General features: G+C 43.9%; 1 protein-coding gene across 2 annotated transcripts in view; it reads left to right on the forward strand.

Annotated features, from left to right (window-relative positions):
* LOC138638368 (mast cell carboxypeptidase A-like) overlaps nucleotides 1–23,147 on the forward strand; it is a 106,491-nt gene that overhangs the window by 79,104 nt on the left and 4,240 nt on the right. Inside the window, exons 4-10 of one of the 2 annotated variants that reach the window (XM_069727601.1) lie at nucleotides 12,051–12,147; nucleotides 12,236–12,337; nucleotides 14,580–14,681; nucleotides 14,906–15,016; nucleotides 17,070–17,160; nucleotides 18,378–18,580; nucleotides 22,123–22,207. In XM_069727601.1, the coding sequence (XP_069583702.1) occupies nucleotides 12,051–12,147; nucleotides 12,236–12,337; nucleotides 14,580–14,681; nucleotides 14,906–15,016; nucleotides 17,070–17,160; nucleotides 18,378–18,580; nucleotides 22,123–22,207 (791 nt within the window). The remainder of the gene's footprint in view (nucleotides 1–12,050; nucleotides 12,148–12,235; nucleotides 12,338–14,579; nucleotides 14,682–14,905; nucleotides 15,017–17,069; nucleotides 17,161–18,377; nucleotides 18,581–22,122; nucleotides 22,208–23,147) is intronic. The other variant, XM_069727602.1, reaches the window with a different exon arrangement.

The raw sequence follows: 23,147 nt of genomic DNA on the forward strand, positions 1-23,147 counted from the left end.
ACACTGCCTCTTCTTCCATTTCTCCAATGCTGCTTGGCTGGCCCCCTGTTTCCAAGCCAAGAGATTCAGAGAACAGAAGTAGAGACGGCTCCTGTCCTGGGCTCTCTGACTGCCTGGCCAATTTGGCAGGTGGTGAAGAGACAGATGGCTGCTCTCCAGTGCTCTGTGCCTGAGAGGATGTGGCACTAACTGAAGTCGATGCCGAGGCGTTAGCTGCCATCCACCCGACAACGGCTTCAATTTGGTCTTCACGCAGCAGCGGTGCACGGCGCTCTCCGACAAAGCTGCGCATGAAGGACTGTTCCCTGCTGAAACTGAGTGACGACGAGTCACCGGCGCCCGCAGCAGGCACAGAATCACCACGTCCTCTCCCTGCTCCTCTCCCTGCTCCGCGCCCACGCCCACGTGCCTTACTCCCTGCCCTCTTCATCTTGGTTGACAGATAAAGATAAGCAGAAAAGTACTAAGGCCTTAGTGTGCTTATTCCTGTAATGCTCCTCCTAACAGGTGTAAGAAACACTAATGTTGTAAATTGTGGACTAAACTTTATTATTTTTCAAATGTGGCCTACACAAGTGTTAAGTTGTGTTTGGTGAACTTAACCTTTTTTTTGGTGCAGATCGGGCTACAGAGCTAGTTTAAATCACACGGAGACCGTGCAGACAGCCGTAAACGGCGCTGCAAGGCCAAAAAACCCTCCTCTAGGTTATCCTATATAGTGTTTTTCCACTATTTAGCTGGATACAAGTGGAAAGACACTAATAGGAATTTTTTTTTTCAAATTTTAAACTGGCTGCACTATTTGAAAAAAAGGAAATTGTTTTTCAAGGTATGAGGCAGTAACGCACCCTGAGCTGAATCCAACCGGCTATGGCTGCACACAGACTACAGGGCGAGCTGCGCTCACACAGAGACCGTGCAGACAGCCGTAAACGGCGCTGCAAGGCCCCAAAAAAACCCTCTAGGTTATCCTATGTAGTGTTTTTCCACAATTGAGCTGGAGACTGGTGGAAAGACACTAATAGGAATTTTTTTTTTTTCAAATTTTAAACAGGCTGCACTATTTCAAAAAAAGGAAAATTTTTCTCAAGGTATGAGCCAGTAACGAACCCTGAGCTGAATCCAACCGGCTATGGCTGCACACAGACTACAGGGCGAGCTGGGCTCACACGGAGACCGTGCAGACAGCCGTAAACGGCACTGCAAGGCCAAAAAACCCTCCTCTAGGTTATCCTATATAGTGTTTTTCCACTATTTAGCTGGATACGAGTGGAAAGACACTTATAGGATTTTTTTTTTTCAAATTTTAAACAGGCTGCACTATTTGAAAAAAAAGGAAAATTTTTCGCAAGGTATGAGCCAGTAACGAACCCTGAGCTGAATCCAACCGGCTATGGCTGCACACAGACTACAGGGCGAGCTGGGCTCACACGGAGACCGTGCAGACAGCCGTAAACGGCGCTGCAAGGCCAAAAAACCCTCCTCTAGGTTATCCTATATAGTGTTTTTCCACTATTTAGCTGGATACGAGTGGAAAGACACTAATAGGAATTTTTTTTTTCAAATTTTAAACAGGCTGCACTATTTGAAAAAAAGGAAAATTTTTCTCAAGGTATGAGCCAGTAACGAACCCTGAGCTGAATCCAACCGGCTATGGCTGCACACAGACTACAGGGCGAGCTGGGCTCACACGGAGACCGTGCAGACAGCCGTAAACGGCGCTGCAAGGCCCAAAAACCCCCCTCTAGGTTATCCTATGTAGTGTTTTTCCACAATAGAGCTGGAGACTGGTGGAAAAACACTAATAGGAAATTTGAGAAAAAATGTGCAGCAGGCTGCACTAAGAGCAAAAAAGAACAACTGTGTGAGGCAGTGTGAACCCCCCCTGAGCTGAATACAACCGGGTATATGGCTGCACACAGACTACAGAGTGAGCTGCACACACACACACACACAGAGACCTTGCAGAACGCTGTTAAAACAGCGCTGCAAGGCAAGAGCAAGGTGAACAGTGAAGAACACACAGCGTTTTGCTAAATTAGCCTTTGGAAAGGAAAATAAAGCAATTAGCAAGCTCAACTGGCCCTCAGTTAGAACACAGCGTCCTGTCCCTAACTGAAATCACAGCAGAGTGAGCGCAAAATGGCGGCAGCGCTTTTTTATAGTGCAGAGTGACATCATTTCAGCAGCCAATCCAAGCCTTGCCAGTACTTACATGCCCACCATGCTAAACAGGATGTGCCCACACTTTCATTCATTCCTCATTGGCTGCTGCGTTCAATTTGAATTCTGGGAACTTCCGATTCCGGTATCCGATACGCGGGAAGTATCGGAATTCAGTATCGGAATTCCGATACCGCAAATATCGGCCGATACCCGATACTTGCGGTATCGGAATGCTCAACATTAGTCTTCAGCACTAAACAAAACTAAATTCATTTAATTTGGGAATCAATCACACAGGCTAAATGGAAGATCTGTGATTCACAATATGCAGAAATCTTCAACTGTTAGATCTCCCAGGTTGACATGACACGCTCGTGACATAACCCCCCCATCCTTCTACAAGGGACCCCAGGACCCTTGAGCCAGGTTACCCGGATGGGACAAATGAAAGGACCGTATCAACCTACCAGCATTAACCTCAGATGCCAGCACCAACATCCTCTCCTCCAGCCCATATCCTTTCCAATGTACCAGGTACTGTACAGAGCGGCTAACAATACGGGAGTCAGTGACTTTTGATACCTGAAATTCTACATTGCCATCAACAATAATTGGTGATGGTGGTGAAAATGATGGTTCCACAAACGCAACAAATTTTTTCAGCAAAGACCTGTGAAAAATATTATGGATCTGGAGAACTGAGGGAAGCTTGCGACGAAAAGCTACAGGGTTGTGTAGTGCAGCAGGGCTGGGTCAGTGTGACAGACAATGACCACAGGAAAAGTTCACAGCAAAACGTGTTTAATTCTCCAAACTCATTCAGTGTACAGCACCTGGTATCCTCTGGATTGCAGCCGGGAAACAAGACAGTTCATAAATGTGTCCGGTTGTCGAGGCCGATTGCATCACCGTATCATGCTGCGGTGTGCCAGGGTTTGCTCTGCTGGTTCTGTGCTACCCCACACAGACGGAGCTTCTACAGTGCTGACTGATCCACAGGTTGCAAGCTCTAAACTAACACACCCAAACCCTTCCTGCAGGGTTTTTTTTTCTAAACTGGAATCTGTGGCCATGTGGTCATACTCGCCTGGAGGAAACCCATACCGGGTTTTCCTGAACAATACCTTGGCCACATAACTTGACCAGGTTTATGCTTACTTTTATTCTGCCTTGTAACTCACAGGCGTCCTACTGTGACCACAAGGCACTCCCATGGATCTCATACGCTTCTAAGTGCATCCTGGGGGACACATAGCGACCCTCGCAAATCACATCAGTCGCTACCTCACATACCCCCCTGTTCAAACTTGTGGGGGTGAACATTTGTCACCATACAGGGGGCCCATGACAAGACATCTGCATTTCCCTGTGGCTTCCCTGTCCAGTGTACCATGATAAAATTAAAATTTTGCAAAGACAGGAACCAACGGGTGACCCGCACATTTCTCTCCTTGGCATTCCTCATCCAGACCAACTGTGAATGATCTGTTACCAAGCAAAATGGACAACCGAGAAAATAATAACGTAGGGACTCCAAGGCCCACTTAGTGACCAGGCACTCCTTCTCCACTACGCTATAGTTTTTCTCAGCCAGGGTGAGTTTCCGGATGATCCTCTCCATCCACCTCCTTCGACAGGACTGCTCCTAGGCCCACATTAGAGGCATCTGCCTATAAAATGAAGTGTTTCTGACAGTTGGGGCTAATGAGCATGGGCTGTCCACACAGCGCCACCTTCATGGATTGGTACGCCTCCTCCGCCTGGGAGTTCCACCGAACCATGACCAACTTATTTCCCTTGAGGATATTGGTCAGGGGTGTTGCTCTCCCTGAAAAATTGGGTATAAACCTCTGGTAATACCCAATTATCCCGAGAAATGCTCTTACCTGTTTGGTGGTAACAGGTCAGGGCCAGTTCTGAATGGCCTTGATTTTATTTATTGGGGGTTTAATCACCCCATGGTCAATCACATAACCCAAGTACTGGGCTTCCTTGAGCCCTATCGCACATTTGGGATTCGCCGTCAAGCTCACGGCTCTGAGCGAATCCACCACCACTTGTACCTGGGAAAAGTGGGTCTGCCACTCCGAACTAAAGATGATGATGTCATCTAAGTATTGTGACGCATACTTCTGATATGTTCCAGCACTATATCCATCAGCCTCTTGAATGTGGCAGGGGCCCCATGTACTCCAAAGGGCAGCATGACATAGTGGTAAAGACCCTCTGGTGTTATGAATGCGGTCTTTTTCTTGGCCGACTCTGTAAGAGGCACCTGCCAATAACCCTTGGTCAGGTCAAGCATGGTGAAGTACTGGGCCTGCCCCAGTCACTCGATCCCCTCATCCACCTGGTGCATTGGGTAAAGGTCGAACTTTGACACCTCATTCAATACGTGTGGCTCGGTGACAATGTCATGCTGGATGACTGAGGTACGACTAGGTAATCCTGAGAATACATCGGTATTCTCCTGTACTAATTTCCTCACCTCTCGCTGCTGCTGTTTCGAGAAGGTGTCTCCTATTTTTACCTCTCCTTCGGCCTCTATCCGGACTGACATCGGAGGGTCCCCAGATGACATGTCAGGAGTCACTTCCATAAGCATACACTCCCTGTCCTTCCACGCTTTCAACAAATTTACGTGATATAACTGTTTGGGTTTCCTTTTCTCTGGCTGGTAAACTCGATAGTTTACTTCCCCCACTTTTTCCCAAACTTCATACGGCCCTTGCCACTTGTTTTCAGTGGTGAGCACCAAAACCAACACCTGATCTCCTGCTTTAAAGGAACGGGCTGTGGCCTTTTTGTTAAATACTTGGCCTTGCGCTGCCTGAGCACCCATCAAACACTCTTTTACAATAGGCCTGACTGCTGCAATTCGGTCCTGCATATTGACCATGTGCTAAAAGACACTCTTATGCGGCATAGGTTCCTGCTCCCATGTCTCTTTGGCTACGTTCAGCAGACCCCTAGGATGTCTGCCATTCAGTAGCTCAAAGGGTGAGAATCCTATGGAAGCCTGTGGTACCTCACGAATGGCAAGCATCAAGTAGGGCAACAATATGTCCCAATCCCTTCCATCCTTTGAGACTACTTTCTTCAGCATGGATTTGAGGGTTTTGTTTAAACGATCGAGAGTGGTACACCGACGTGCGCAACTGTTTTATCTTGAGAAGCTTGCACAGTTCCTTTGTCAACTTGGACATGAAAGGATTCCTCTGATCCACAATTGTTTGGAAGCCCAAGGTGACAGAACATGGCAAACAACTCCCAGGCGATAAGTTTAGCTGAGGTATACCGGTGGCATAGTCTACGAATATTAATATGTGTTGGTGGTCCTGGGCGGATTTTACTATTGATCCAACCAGATCCATCACAATCAGCTCAAAAGGTACCTTTATAATGGGCAGAGGCACCGATGGACTTTGGTAGTTCGTGGTGAGTGAGGTTAGTTGGCACCCCGGACACGTATCACATTACCTCTGAACCTCAGTGTAGACACCAGGCCAAAAAAAACACTGCAGTATGCATCCCTATGTGTTTTTGGCCCCAAAATGCCTTCCCAGCATGGGTGTGAGCCATGTCGAGCAGCACCGCCTGATGGTAGAATTGGGGCACTACCAGTTGTTCTACCACCTCATCCCAGATTTTATCAACCCTGTATAGTAACTCCTGGTTGATCGCCATCTGTGAGAACACCATCTCTGCACCTGGTTGCTGATCCACCCCATTTATCTCGATAACTCTTTCCTGTGGGATTCTGGAGCTGACCTGTCCTGAAGTTACCAGGGAACACTTCCAGCTTGGGGATCAGTGGGGTCTCCTCAACCTCCCCTGCCAATACCTCTAAGGGAAACTTAGCGGGGCTATACTCTGTCCATAGGTTGGCAACCCCTACGGCAGGTATCCCTGACTCAGGATCTTCAGATTCTGCGCCTTGAATAACATATACCCTGGGAGGTTTAATTCTGGGCTCCCACAGGGACCAGAACAGGGGTAAGTCTCTTCCTAACACAGTCCCATATGGAAGAGTCTTTACCACTCCCACCACATGTCTTATCTCTCCACACGGGGTGGAAAACATAACCTCTGAGGTCGGGTACTCCCGGAGTTCCCCATGTATGCATACCACCCCCACCTTCCATCCATTGGGGTTGTCCCCAGTAACCAGGGACCCATGTACCAGAGTCACCAAGCTCCCCGAGTCCAAGATAGTGTCCGCCTGGTCCAATTAACGAGTACCTTGCACCGCTATGGTTCGCTACCAGCAGGGCCTGTAGTGGCAGTGCAGACTGGCATAGACACACGGCGAGTATACCCGCAGTCGATGGATTCCGCTGTCAGGGGGCAGTTGGCCACATGTCCGGGCCTTTGACATTGCCAACACTTAATAACTGCGACAAAAGGGGACCTTGGGGCCAATTTATGGGACATGGGTCTGTTGTCATTCTCCTTCCAGGATATCCCCTCAGTATGGGTACATTCTGTATTGGCCCCATTGGAGGGTCATGGATGTATCCCAGGCTCCTGCCTGGATCCAATTTTTAACCAACTGCAGCAAGTCTCATGCCTGAGACCAGGTGGGACGCGACTCCACAAAAGTCCACTGGAATACTCGTTGAGCCCTCACATAAGTATTAACCTTCAGTCGGGCAAGGATCTCACCTTTCAGCTTCCCTTAGTCCAGGGCATCATCCTGACTGAGGTCCAAGTAGGCCTTCTGGGCATCTCCTGTCATGAAGGGGGCCACCACTTCAGCCCTGGGTCAGCGGCAAGCTCTCCTGCTCTGATGTGTGCTCAAAGACGGTGAGGAAGGCCTCCATGTCATCCTCAGGACCCATCTTCTTCTTCAGCACTGACCCGACTTTATACTGTGTCTCCGCACAGATCGAGGTTGCTTTTGGGGCCGCCTCTTGCACAGCCTTGATCTGCTGCATTAACAGGTTATTCATCTGCTCCTACTGCCAATGCTGCTGCTGGTGCTGCTCATGTTGCCGCTGCTGAGTGAGGACCAACTGCTTCAGAAATTCCTCCATCCTGTCAGCAGGTTTGAGCTGTAGCATTGAAGGCTTATTTACTGACATGCAGCACGCTTTTGGGTATGACTCAGTTCACACTGCCTGCATTCTCGAACCATATGCTGTTCAGCAGGGTTGGGTCAGTGTGATAAGCAGTGACCATAGGAAAAGTTCAGAGCAAAACATCTTTAATTGTCCAAACTCGCTCAGTATAAAGCACACGGTATCCTCTGGATTGCAGCCGGGAAACAAGACAGTTCATAAATGTGCCTGGTTGCCGAGGCCAACTGCACTACCGTATCATGCTGCAGGGGGCCAGGAGTTCGATCTGTTAGTTCTGTGCTACCTCACATAGATGGAGCTTCTGTAGAGCCGTCAGCTCCACAGGTTGCAAACTGCAAACTGACACACCCAAACCCTTAAGGTACCGTCACACTAAGCGACGCTGCAGCGATACCGACAACGATGTCGATCGCTGCAGTGTCGCTGTTTGGTCGCTGGAGAGCTGTCACACAGACAGCTCTCCAGCGACCAACGATGCCGAGGTCCCCGGGTAACCAGGGTAAACATCGGGTTACTAAGCATAGGGCCGCGCTTAGTAACCCGATGTTTACCCTGGTTACCGTTGTAAATGTAAAAAAAAAAATCACTACATATTTACATTCCGGTGTCTGGTCATGTCCCTCGCCTTCAGCTTCTCGCACTGACTGAGCGCCGACCATAAAGTACAGCGGTGATGTCACCGCTGCACAGCGTGCTTTACGGCCGGCCGGCGCTCACCAGTAAGTGCGGGAAGCTGACGGCGGGGGACATGACCAGACACTGGGAATGTAAGTATGTAGTGTTTGTTTTTTTACATTTACAACGGTAACCAGGGTAAACATCGGGTTACTAAGCGCGGCCCTGTGCTTAGTAACCCGATATTTACCCTGGTTACCAGTGAAGACATCGATGGATCGGCGTCACACACGCCAATTCAGCGATGTCAGCGGGAGAACCAGCGACAAAATAAAGTGCTGGACTTTCCCCAGCGACCAATGATCTCCCAGCAGGGGCCTGATCGTTGGTCGCTGTCACACATAATGATTTCGTTATCGATATCGTTGCTATGTCACAAAAAGCAACGATATCGTTAATGATATCATTCAGTGTGACGGTACCTTTACTGTAGGGTTTTTTCTCTGAACTGGAATATGTTGCCACGAGCCACTTGTAAGATCCGGCCTGGTGGAAACAGACCAGACCCACTACCTTCCTGCAGTCCGTTTCAAAAATAAAAGCCTATACCGGGTTTTCCTGAACAATTCCTTGGCCACATAACTTGACCAGGTTCATGCTTACTTTTATTTGGCCTTGTGACACACAGGCGTCCTGCTGTGACCACAAGGAACTCCAGCGGATTTAATACTCTTCTGAGCGCATCCTGGGGGACACATAGCGACCCTCGCAAATAACTCCAGTCTCTGCCTCACAGTTGATTGCGGCAACCACTTTATAAGGACCAATAAACCTAGGACCTAATTTCCAAGAAGGGACTTTAAGTTTAATATTTTTGGTGGACAGACATGGTAAATCATTCACCCCCAGGTCTGAACTTGACAATCGTTTGTTATCAGCCATACGTTTATATTTGCCCTCCATGATCTTTAAATTATTCCCTTCCCATACCGATGAGAGTGAAGAGGAAAACTGCTCCTCCCCAGGAACCCCCAAAGACTGATTTTTACTTAAGGCACAGAATTGTGGATGGAAGCTATATGCACAAAAAAATGGTGACTTAGCAGTGGAGTGGATGTCGATTGTTTAATGCAGACTCAGTGGTAGAAAAGAAGACCAATCTTCCTGATTATCTGACACAAAACATCAGAGGTAAGTCTCCAAACTTTGGTTTAGGTGTTCAGTCTGGCAATTAGTTTGCAGATAGAACGCAAAAGAAATGGATAGATGCATCCCTAAAAGAGAACAAAATGCCCTCCAAAATTTAGATAAAAATTGGGTCCCCCAATCTGACACCACATCGGAGGTAACCCCGTGAAGCTTCACGATCTCAGTGACAAACACTTGAGACAGTGTCTTGTTGTTAGGCAGAGGAGGTAAAGCAATAAAGTGCACCATTTTACTAAACCTATCCATCACAAATAAGATAACAGTTTTACCAGAGGATGAAGAAAGATCTGCAGTTAAATCCATGGATAAATGAGTCCATGGTCGGTCAGGAATGGATAATCGTAAAAGAGCCCCAGACGGAAGAGTATGTGGGGTCTTGGAACTTGCACAGCCATAACAGGAGGACACAAAGTCAACTTCATCCTTACACAACCTTCACCACCAAAAATGACAAGAAAGGTCTAGGGTCACCTTACTACCTGGGTAACCAGCCAGAGCTGAGTTATGATGTGCCTCCAAAATTATAAGACACGGATGTAAAGATACAAACATTTTCCATGAAGGTCCAAGGACAATACCTCACTCTCAATTTCAGAACACTCTGTGGAGATGATCACACATTATGTACAATAGGGACAGCATCATCAGTACTTCCACCTCTAGGGAAACTTTGAGACAAAGCATCAGCTTTTACTTTCTTAATCCCAGGATGGTAAGTGACCACATAACTAAACCTAGTGAAAACCAAAGACCATCTAGCTTGCCAGAGTTTAAGACATTTAGTAGATACAAAGTACATCACGTTTTTGTGACTGTGACTGGGTGATCTGCCCCTTCCAAAAAATAACACCACTCCTCAAATGGCCAAAAGTTCCCTATTGCCTACATCACAGTTTCTTTCGAATGACGACAATTTTTAGAAAATAAGGCACATGGATGCCATTTACCAGTCGACAACCTTTGAGACAAAACAGTCCCGCCCCCATCTCTGAAGCATCAACCTCGACAATAAATGGTTGATAAGCATCATGTCAGTGAGGGGTTTCACAATAAACAGGAAGTTTCATATAAATTTCTGATCGCATTCTAATTATCTATAGTGCTACTGCCGCTGCCCAGCCATTGCCAGCCAGATATTTCTTGGCTTCCCATTGTGTTGTATAGTGATTGACAGTACTGCAGCCCATTTTTCTTCAAGTGCCTCCTTATTGTGCATCTTGAAATAGCCACACACTAGTTTTCAGAGAGTCCAATATTTCAGCTGATGTTATTTGTGGGTATTTCTTTGCATCCCGAACAGTTTCCCTGGCAGCATTTGTCACACGTCACAGGTGAGGATGTCACCTTTAGTAGCCATTCAAACCCAGTTGGGTCAACTTCTGTGCATGCTATCAGGCCAAAATCACCAGGTTATGTAAAATTTTGAACAGAGTCATTTGGATGTTTTGAGTTGTCATTATCATTTAAAAAGAGAAAACACAGTAGTTTGACAATAAATAGCTTCACCCAAACACTAACCATGAGTGGAGAAAATGTTTTGGAGTTAACATTCATATTCTCTAAAAAAAATGGCCAGGAAAGCAAAAATTCGGCCGATGTATGTAATCTTTTGAGCACAACTGTATATATAATTATATGGATTCCATTTTACCAATATATCTTTGGTAAGATAGGAGACTGACTGGTCTAATTACCCCCACTATATAACAAAAGGCTGACTGATCTAATAATCCTCACTATCCTCCATATGCAAATTGCCTCTTCAGAAAAAAAGAGGACTTAAACTCTATAGCGCCACCTGTTGGAAGTAGCCATCCTACAAGTCACAATCAACCCTTTAACGAGTCGTGTAATATGACTTAGGATAAAAGCCAAATCAGTATCTCAATTTGCAGACACGGTGTTTCGGGCTGTTGGCCCTCGTCAGTGCGAAGCATGAGAACTAATTTGGCTAGATGAGAGGCTCTGGACTGGGGTCTAAGGGGCAATGTTTCTCCTTATAGAGAGTGACATACCAGCTCTGTCTTGTCAAGGTAATGAGGCTTATTCGCCGTGCAATGCTCCTCTGGGAAATATGCAAATTGTCTCTTTGCATATTATATTTCCCAGAGGAGCATTGCACGGTGAATAAGCCTCATTACCTTGACAAGCCAGAGCTGGTATGTCACTCTCCACTATCCTCTATACATTCTTCACTAAACCAATTGTGAATTGCTCCTTAATTTGATCCTTGGGATCATTAATCAACTCAGTGCATATGAGTCAGCCTCAATCCCCTGAAGATGCCAGTAATGGTGAAACATGTTGGGAAGGCAGCTGGTTAATTATTTGAACTCAGTTGTTTGTTAGTTGGTCTACACTAAGCAATTATGTGTTGGTCCGTGGTCACACTATGCACTGAGTTGATATATGATCGCAGAATATCACAGAACAATTAAATCACAGTCACATAAATATGTTGGTACAGTAACTTCATAGCTCACTTTAATCTTTGGATTATTATTTCCAGACTGACTACCACTCTCATTTTCAATATGCTTCAACAAAAGCAGTGCAGTAATATTACACAATCCAATGTTAGCCTTTTTCGGTCCCTGCGTGGAATGAGTTGTGCGCTCTGACCTGGCTATGATAGTACACTCTGAATGGCTTCACTAAACCATGTCATGTGATAGCTGCAATGCATTACAGGGAAGCCGACTTGACCACAGTTGTCACTGGCAGTCCACTCTGTGACTCTTCAATAGTGTGTCAAATGGTGTTAGACTTTTTGGGGGGCAGTTCCTTGTGAATTGAATAGCAAATTGTTTGAAATTGTGGGGACCTGCTAATTTCTTGAAATTTAATTTGAAGTCAATAATCAATAGATCAATACGATCATCCATAATATATATAGAGAGAAATAAATAGTAATTTATATATGTCATAATGTACTGATATATTTCCATTTCAATTACATTCTGGAAAAATTCCCTATAGGATCATATTTCATGACTTACAAAAAGCTATTGAGAATCAATTTAACAAAGGAAGTAAAAACAAGAAGGTCTCGACTCGCTACCGTGAATGGAAAGAGGTCAGAAACATCTCAAACCTATGGATAAGTCATCTGAGTGTCAGTAAAAGAATGTGCAATTAAATATATATTTTGCTTGTTACATTAGATTGTCATGTGGGCTTACTCCATCTCATTGAATTACCCAAGCTTGGCTTCCATAGTACAGATTGGAAATTCATATGAAGGGCGTCCCATGCTGGTTCTGAAGGTACAAATCTGCTTTTTCCTGATACTTAATAAAACAAATGTCTTCTTACACATACATTTTTATTTTGTTTATATTGGTCAGAAGTGCACAGAACTTATATCTAAAGTGCAAGAAATGTGGAGCAATCCATAGCTACAAACCAGATTGCTACTACTAGCAAGGTTTTCTACTCCCAATACACATCATTCAAATTGCAACACCAAGAAGGAAATGTCATGAAACTCTGGAAATTACATGCTAAAGACATGATAAAAAAGGAAAAAAATAAATAAAATATATTGACTTATTATGGTGTGGGGTGGCATAATGCACAGTAGCCAAACCCCTCTAGCCTTCATTCCAGGTAAACTAACAGTTTGGCGTTACAATGATTTGGTGGTGGTACCAGGAGTACAGCCATGTCTCCAAAATGTCCCAGGCAGTTGTGGATGAAATTTTTGTTGGTCTTCCTGACCATAGTTTTGTTTTTACAGAGCCCCAGATTTCTATTTGTTGATAATATTTAAATGCTGCTAACTGGCATTATCAATTACTGTATTTTTCGCTTTATAAGACGCTCCGGATTATAAGACGCACCCTAAATATTGAGGAGAAAAACAGGAAAAAAAAATTTTTAATAACATGGTGGTGCTTCTTATAATCCATGCATCTTATTGCTTATTGGGGGTGGTGGCTGCGGTGAAGCGGGGACCCCAGGTCACAGCTGGAAAAGGCAGGAGTGGGGTGATGCTGCAGGCTGCAGGCTGGGATGAAGGGGTGTTCCCGCAATGCTGTTGGTATCTGGTGCTGCTGCTCATTGCTCTGCGAGTGTCTCCGTTGCCTGGCGGTGCTGCGGGGTGTCCGGCGGTCCTACTGTGGGTGTCCGGAGCTGCTGTACCAGTGCTCTGCTAATGTCTCTGGTGCTGCGGGTGCCCGGATGGCGCTGCCCGATGTTGCTGCAGCGATCTCCAGTGCTGCCGGGGCTCTACTGACATTTTGTGAAAGGCCAGAGCTCCAGCAGTCCCTTGATTTCCTGTGCAGTGGACTCCGGTACAATGGCCGCCGGGGGGGAGTGGCACATACACAGATGGAGATTTGGGCACCGAGATCTCGGGAGATGAAATTTCAGAGCTGAAATCTCATCTCCCAAGGTCTGGGTGCCGAGATCTCCATCAGCGCATGCACAGCTCCCCCAGCAGCCATTTTACCAGCGTCCACCACACAGGAAATCATGGAGCACCGGAGACCACCGCAGCAGCATTGGGCAGTGCCGGCCACTCACCCGCAGCACTGGAGACACCAGCAGAGCACCAGGCAGTAGCACCAGACACCTGCAGTAGCACCGCTGGACACCGCCGCAGCGTCGCCGGGCACTGGAGACACCCACAGAGCAGTGAGTAGCAGCGCCGGACACCCTTAGCATTGCCGGACACCCGTGCATCCCAGCCTGCAGCCTGCAGCAACAGTACCGGTAAGGTACATTCGCATTATAAGTTGCACCCCAATTTTGGGGGAGGGGAGTGCGTCTTATAATCCGAAAAAATATGGTGCTTGGATATCTTTTTGTATCCTTTTTCTGTTTTATATGGTCCAACTACCTTTTCACATAGATTCGTTGACAATCCTTTTGATTTCCCCATAACTCACAATCCAGTTGTGGCTGGATGAAAGATGCAATAGTCTGTCTGGATCCCAGAAACTCACTCAGCTTTTATGCACACACACTGATTACAAGCAATTAGGTAACAGGTGAGGATGTCACCTTTAGTAGCCAGTCAAACTCATTTGTATCAACTTCTGTGCATGTTATCAGGCCAAAATCACCAGAGGATGTAAACTATTGATCAGGGTCATTTGGATATTTTGGGTTGTCATTGTGATTAAAAAAAAGAAAACACAGTAGTTTGACAATAAATGCCTTCACCCAACCAATAACCATGAGTGGAGAAAAAGGTTTGGTGTTATCATTCATAATCTCTGAAAAAAAGGCCAAGAAAGCAAAAATTCTGACAGGGTATATAAACTTTTCAGCACAACTGTATGTATTTGTGGCCAGCAATATTATTAGTTTAGTGACTCTAAAGCTTCTAGTACATATGTTTCGTGTAATATAGACCCTAATAATACAATGTTACCGAACACGGAACATGGAGAGTAGTTGTCTTAATGACGAAAAACACTTTCTTTATATTTACTTTTTATTTCTTTATATTACTTTATTGGTATCAAACTATAATTATGTTATTCATTTCACCTTTTAAAGATTGGAAATCATAAATCTGCCAAGAAAGGAGTCTTCCTAGAATGTGGAATCCATGCTCGGGAATGGATCTCTCCAGCATTCTGTCAGTGGTTTGCAACAGAGGTAATGGGACAAAAAGTTTTTGAATTAAGAAATAGAAGCTCTAAAGTTTCTCATCTCTCAGTGGAAGTCATGTGACTGCTCACCTGTCCAAGCTGTTCCTTTGTGGTTTATTTCATGTTTTAGTGAAGTTGTAAAGCCCTTTAGGAACCACTTGTGTTCCTGTTTTAGGTTTTATACATAATGTACATTGAATATAAATATTCAATTTTTTACATCCTAACCAGGCAATAAGAACTTATGGAAAGGACAAGGAAATGACTAGGCTTTTGGACAGTGTGATATTTCATGTTTTGCCTGTATTAAATATTGATGGATATATTTGGACTTGGACAAATGTAAGTATTAGACGTGGACAATCATCATACACATACATACACCTGAAACTTAAGGTACCATCACACATAACGATATCGTTAACAATATCGTTGCTTTTTGTGACGTAGGAACGATATCGTTAACGAAATCGTTATGCGTGACAGCGACCAACGATCAGGCCCCTGCTGGGAGATCGTTGGTCGCTGGGGAATAATCAGGACTTTATTTCATAGCTGGATAACCCGCTGACATCGCTGAATCGGCGTGTGTGACGCCGATTCAGCGATGTCTTCAATGGTAACCAGGATAAACATCGGGTTACTAAGCGCAGGGCCGCGCTTAGTAACCCGATGTTTACCCTGGTTACCATTGTAAAAGTTAAAAAAAAAACACTACATACTTACATTCCGGTCACGTCCTTCAGCGTCAGCTTCCCTGCGTCCCCCAGTGTCAGCGCCGGCCGGCCGTAAAGCAGAGCACAGCGGTGACATCACCGCTCTGCTTTCCGGCCAGCGCTTACACAGTGCTGGGAACCGGTCGCCGGGGACGTGACAGGAATGGAAGTATGTAGTGTTTTTTTTTTTACTTTTACAAGTTTTTTTAATTCTCTGCGCTTAGTAACCCGATGTTTACCCTGGTTACCCGGGGACTTCGGCATCGTTGGTCGCTGGAGAGCTGTCTGTGTTACAGCTCTCCAGCGACCACACAACGACTTACCAACGATCACGGCCAGGTCGTATCACTGGTCGTGATCGTTAGTAAATCGTTAAGTGTAACGGTACCTTTAGTGGACGGGCTCATGAACACTGAACTTTGTAACTGAACATGAAGAATAGAAGGTTTTATAAGAATGTACACAAAGATTCCTGTAATTGAGTATAATGACAAAGGAGGAAATCAGGAATGAAACATTTATATATTGTATATTTTTCCACAAAATTGGTCATCTAGATGTTGAGAATTCAAAAAACTTCTACTCAATTTTTTGGAGCAAGTTCCAGGTGCTCTTTAATGAAACCCTATAGAATATTAAGCATGACCCAAATGTAAATCATGACAACAATAGATAAAAGCCATTATGGACTCCACAAATAATTATAAGCGAGCTGTGAAGTAACACCTGTAAGTGCAGCTAGTCCACTAGATCTAGTAATGAAATATAAAACTCAGAATATAACTGTAGACAAAATGGTGTGAATACGAGGAGCCCATGAAAGACCCTCATGGCTTCGTCATGAGGGAAATATACATGTATCAAACAGGACATTAAATACTGTAAGGGGACATTCCAACCAGAACTAATGAGCACACTTCCTCCAAGATGCCACTTCACAGTAGAAAAAAGTACAATGTCCTGTGATCAGATATGGGCCAGTGTGATTTACATTACACCAAAACATACCATGGTGACATAAACACACAAGCGGAATCCTTCAACTGTGTGAAGAACACATGTGCAGAGTGCCCTCCTGCTAGGTAAGTACATAATAAGTGCAACTCTGGATTCAGAATTGCAGACAAGGGAACAAAATGAAGTACATATACACAAAAAGAAAGTCCATTGGTTTCGCTTTTTCCGTGGATATAGATTTGAAAATGCAATAAATACATTGATCCAATAATAGATCTCTAACAGATTTCATTAATGCAATAATTTCCAAAAATGCAAATGCCAAATATCAACAAAGTTGCAAATATAGAAGATATACCGTACAGCTCTGTGCAAAATTATTATGCAGGTGTGGAAAAAATGCTGCAATGTAAGAATACTTTCAAAAATAGGGGACTGTCTACCAAATGGCAATTACAATTAGGCTTAACTTGACATATAATTCTGAAACCAATGCCATGAGCACCAAGAACATGTATCCTAACCATACATTAATCTGAAACTCAAGATTCAACTGATCAATTGACATATATGGAAGCAATTTTTTTTTTAAACCTCATGTGCTACACAATGTACTTTCAATACATCTGTACAAATTAAAATGTCCTCTTCAACTTTTTAATAACATTCGTTCCAAGTTATTTCAGACATTAGGCAATGCTCATATTTTATAATGACTGCAGGATCGTATTTGGAGGAAGAATCGCGCTCCAACACCCGTTGATAAATGTATTGGAACAGATCTTAACAGAAATTTCAATGCATCATGGAATGGTGAGTTACAGATAAATCAGTAATGAAAACTTGACCTGCATACCTGTTTATTGCATATTATAGTAAAAATTGAAAAACCTGATAAATATTGTGGCAAATTAATGCCGTACTTTATTATTTTCATAAATGTCTTAAAGAATATGAGATGACCACTAAAGGGAACCTGTCAGGACAATTTTACCATTGAAACTAGTGGTATGACTCTGTAGCTCATGACAATAAAAGTGATACCTGTTTTTTAGTTATCCAATGTAACAGTGCTGAGAAACCAAGCTTTTGACGCCACATGAAAATTAGCTAACAAGTGCATATGGGATGTTAATAAACTGAGTGAACCTATATGCCCAAATGGTATTTATGGGCTACATTGCTTGGAGCTTCAAAGCTTTATTCCTCAGCGTTGAAACATTGAATTACAAGAAAAGTAGTATCATTTTTATTGTTGTACTAGAACATACAGCGCTACTGTTACGACTCAGCTTTCAGGTGACCCGGGACAAGCGGCTCCTTCACTGTCCCTACCACTAGCTCGCCTTATTCCCTGGGACACTTATGAAGCTGAAGATGCCAGGGCCGCCATCCTTGTCTTATCTCCTGAATTAGGCCACCCTCTGTTCTCTTCCCCCACCCAGGGAAGAGGGGCGCTACTGTGCACCGCAGTACACCAACCCGATGAACAAGGCAACACAACCTAGGGTAAACTAAAAATACCAAGCATACAAATATTCACTCACATATAACAGAGGAATGCACTGGGGAGTAGGCAATAGTGGAAATAACAAAGTAAGAAGAGGGAAGGGTATTATCACACTTACAAACCATGCAACAGTCACAGATAACTCCTCCAAAACTCTATCTCATATAAACACCTCTCCTCCAAGCCATGCAGCAAAAGCTAGCTCTGACAAGGGTTAAAATCAGGTTATGAGAGTGGTTAACCGAACTCAGCTGAGAGCTCATACTCCCAGAGTTTCCAACATTGCCAAATAACACCATTTAAAAAGAAAGAGAAGTGTTTCTTTTCAGTGCAGGAGTAGAAGCAATCAGACGCTGCCGTCTTCTGCATCATCTTAGTTGCGGTAACCCCGTGAGCTACTATTAGTTTCAATAATAAAATAATTGTCCTGATAGGTTCCCTATAATACTAATCAGAAAATCTTAGAGCAGAAATGTACAGTTATACAAAAACAACAGTCATAAGCATTTTTCTCATGCAGGCATTGGCTTTGATGATGAGCCATGTAGTGAAGGCTATGCTGGAACTGCTCCCGAATCTGCGCCTGAAATAAAAGCTCTTACTGCATATATTCGTGAAAATCTTCAATCATTGAAAAGTTATATAAGTTTTCACTCATTCTCACAATTATTATTATATCCCTATGGATATACAGAAGAAGTGCCACCAAATCATGAAAAACTGGTAGGTCCAAATCTGGGACTGGTGAGCTACGTATGTACTATCTCATTGCAAAGTCATTTACGGCAACAGATTACCATCCCCATGAATCCAGCTTTCTTTGTTAGCAAATGCTTGTATTCCTTATCTTACAAGACTTCTGGAGCATGACTTTTCTTCTGTTATTCCTCCTGGTAATTTATGAATAAATGAACAGTGGGGTAGTACCCTTGTTAATAAGACAGATTTGACACTCCAGTGGAATGCAAATTCCTTTGAGCAGCAAAAGTATTTCATGGGGAAATGAACATTTACTTTAAAAAAAAAACCTTTCGCAAATGAGGCTACTCCACTTTTTTCTTGCTAACTGGACTACTATCATTTATTATTCAATGAATACAAACTACTGATTAAAGGAAATACAGTTGTTAGAACTCACAGCAGTCAGTGGAGATCTCTGTGGGAGTCTGGATGCAAGTGATCATTTCACTTGCAGTGCTTTCACAGGAGAGCTACAGCATCACATAGAATCTGTTGAAAATTATGGCCCATTTAGAAAAGCCAATCGGAAAAGTGATTGTAGGAATCCTTATGCCCAATTATCAGCCTGTGAAAGATGGGGTATATAGTGGCAGAATACTATCCTCCTGAAAGTTGTGTAGCTGTAACAGGACACCTGGCTCAGCAGGGGGCCTAGCTTCTCTGTTTCAAAGAAGGAATGCACCCCCACACACACCAAATTGAATCCCCCATAGATCCAAACTATGCAGTCTAACTGCTTTTGTAACAATTATAGTGGTACACTCAGGAATCTCTTGGCTTGAGACAAATAAGGGAACTGAACCAAAGTGCAGTGTAAAGTCTGTATTATTCAAATGAACACAAGTGCAAGGCGTGAGCAAGTTCAAACACAGCAAACAAGATGATATCAGGAGAAGTGCCTTAGCAGCTCTTCTGCAGGCAGAGTCAGTGTTTATATGCACAAACGTGGATGCAGCATGTGCACAACAGTTCAAGTAAATAGCAAACAAGGTCCTTCTTAGGAGTAGTTCATTTGCAGCTCTGCTGCGGGCAAAGTCTTATGGGTGTAGCACCCTCTGTGGTGAAGCAGATAATAAGACACAGTTCATACTTGGTTTGGCAGTCACTAGAAAAGAGTCCAGAAGCAGTGCAGAGCTTCGAGTCCAGAAACAGTCAAACTGGCAGCGGATACCAAACTAGATTGGCTGTAGCAGGCAGAGCTTACGTGTCCTAGCAGGCAGGAGAAGATTGCAGATCGACACAGGCAAAAACAGCTTGCAGCACAGACACCACTAAGAGCTGAGCAGGTTTGCTGAGGAGGCAGAGCCGGAGTATCTGAAGAGGAAAGTCTCTTGTAGCACAAGCCAGGAATTCTAGCAGAATACACAAGCAAGGAGTTGGATGTGAACCAGGGTTATAAAGACAAGGAAGGTGGATCACATGAGCAGAAGTGAGGCAGTAGACGCCATCTTGGAAAAGGGCGAAAAGTACCACAAATGAAAACAGGGAATCCAGAGTCCTGACAGCATTGTTCAGATACCTCAGATTTCATAAGAGGAATATGGGCTTACCGCAGGTACAAGCCACATGCCGGTTACATTTTTGAGATCTCTGGAACAGGCAGAATGCCTTCCGGGGTCTCAATCAGTTCTAGCAACCCACAGAGGTGAGATATGTAGAATGGCTAGTAGGAACCAGATAGCAAAGATGTGTTTAGTCTCTACATGTAGCAGGGGACTACTCATCATTATTGGCAGTACATCTCCCCATGCAAACATGTGCTGCTGGTAATATGAAACTATATGGGGACAAAACAACCATATTTGCAATCACTTTCACTGTTAATGGTTCATAGACATGTGTAAAAAAAGAAAAAGACCTCCAGTCAGCTGTAACAGCCTGGATTGGCCTGTCTTAATGGGCCATAATGGACATCCAGCTTTCTGCTCTTGCTTATAGATGGGGAGCTTAATATTCTGGCTTATCTAAATTTGATTAAAACAGAAAATGAGTATAAAAAAGGATTCCCTCTCATAGACAAAAACGGATCTTACCAAAACTTCATTATACTTAATCTTTAATATGCCCTCAATTCAAAAAATGTCTGCGGAGCCTGATGTTAGCCTTTTCGGGCCAGCCCTCCCATTTTATCCTCACAAAGTTAGCTTTCAAAAGATAATTAATAGTGATGAGCAAGTATACTCGTTGCTCGGATTTTCCCGAGCACGCTCGGGTGGTCTCCGAGTATTTGTGACTGCTCGGAGATTTAGTTTTCTTTGCCACAGCTGCATGATTTGTGGCTACTAGACAACTTGATTACGTGTGGGGATTCTATAGCAACCAGACAACCCCCACATGTGCTCAAACTGGCTAGCAGCTGTTAATCATGCAGCTGTGTCAACAAAAACTAAATCTCCGAGCAGTCACGAATACTCGGAGACCACCCGATAATTAATAATTAACACAGCTACAACATTGAACTCTTCCTATAGTTAGTTAATACTTACAAGCACTCGCCAACCTCTGCTTCACAGGAGTTTTCCTACCAGTAACTAGTCTTTCTTTCCACTCCATGTAAGTCTGCTGATCATCTGTCCTGCTAAGGCTGGTTTCACATTTGCATTTGCATGCATTCGCCCATGTTTGCTTACGCATTCGTATTTTCGCAGTCTGTGGCTGGCACACCATGTTAGAATTTTTGTGGTGGCAAATTTCCACCGCCATACTCATGCAGACGCTTGCGTAAGGAGTGCATCAAATAAACGCATTACAGTCTATGGGAACGCATAGGAACGCAAGTACATGCGTTCGCTTGCGCTTGCACAAGGGTCTATATACAGAAATCCCATGAGCCATGCCCATTGGGCGTGGCTTGCTTCAAGGAAATTGTCCTTGAAAAAATTTTTCCTATCAAACGCATGCGCATAAAAAACGCGAACGCATGCAAAAACGCATGCAAATGCGTGCAAATGTTGCTTTTTTTTATCCTCCATGCGTAAGTTGATGCGGATAAAAAACGCAGCGTTATCATGCGTTTACATGCGTTTTGCCATGCGGTTGCATACGAAACGCTGAGGACTCAACCGCAAATGTGAACCTAGTCTAAGAGAACAGTGTAGAAATGATCAAAACTATCATTAAAACACTTCTAATGTTAAAATCTAGTGGTGCACTCATCACATTTGGGTTTCGCTGTCACTGTCTTCTTCTGAGGAATCTGCATGAATCAGAAGAATTTACACTTTATGGAAGGAACGCAATAGAAGACAAATGACAGTGATCTCCTATAGATCATCTCCCCTGTGAAGTAGGGTTGGTGAATGTTCAATGTTATACCCTTACTGGATATATTTTTAAAGTTTATCTCACAAGAGTATCACCGCTGTCTATGACCATCAATCATGGATAGGGAAGTGCTGATGATCCACCTTCAATAGACAATGTCATTTGCCTAAAATTAAGGGATTTCTCTGCCTCCTGCTGCACCCATAGCTTGCCAATGGCATGTATATTCTTCTTCATATTTTATGTTATTTCTTTTATAGGAGCAAGTAGCAAAGTCTGCAGTGAAAGCACTTAGCAGTTTATACAATACCACCTACACATATGGACCCATCTACACCACAATCTGTGAGTTTGTGTCTTTAACAGATATGAAAAATAAGAGACATTTACAATTGTCACATATCCCAGGTTACAATTTTAATGGGAGACTGGACACGTCAAGGATCAAATTTTCACATTTTATGACTTGCTGTTGACTGTAAGTGATTTGTCTGTAAACATGCTCTGACAGTGGAATTTTCTTATTGGTTGTGCAAAAATCACATGCATTCAATTGCACATGATTTTTGACTATGTCAAAAGCCATGTAACAACTGCGCCACAACCGCACCATTTCACCACCCACATACAGTAGGGAAAAAAGTATTTAGTCGCCAATTGTGCAAATTCTCCCACTTAAAAAGTTGAGAGAGGCGTGTAATTGAATTCATAGGTAGACCACAACTATGAGAGTCAAAATAAGAGAACAAATCCAGAAAATCACCTTGTCTGATTTGTCAAGATTTATTTTGCAAATTATGGTAGAAAATAAGCATTTGGTCACCTAAAAATGTGCAAGTTTCTGGCTCTCACAGACCTGTAACTTCTTCTTTAAGAGACTCCTCTGTCCTCCACTTATTACCTGTAGTAATGACACCTGTTTGAACTTGTTATCAGTATAAAAGACACCTGTCCGTAACCTCAAACAGTCACACTCCAAACTCCACTAGGGTGAAGACTAAATAGCTGTCAAAGGACACCAGAAACAAAATTGTAGCCCTGCACCAAGCTGGCAAGACTGAATCTGCAATAGGCAAGCAGCTTGGTGTGATGAAATCAACTGTGGGAGCAATAATAAGAAAATTGAAGACATAAAAGACCACTGATCATCTCCCTCGATCTGGGGCTCCACACAAGATCTCACCCCGTGGGGTCAAAATGATCACAAGAACAGTGAGCAAAAATCCCAGAACCACACGGGGGGACCTAGTGAATGACCTGCATAGAGCTGGGACCACCATAACAA

This window comes from Ranitomeya imitator, chromosome 5, assembly GCF_032444005.1.
Source record: "Ranitomeya imitator isolate aRanImi1 chromosome 5, aRanImi1.pri, whole genome shotgun sequence".
Classification (NCBI taxonomy): domain Eukaryota; kingdom Metazoa; phylum Chordata; class Amphibia; order Anura; family Dendrobatidae; genus Ranitomeya; species Ranitomeya imitator.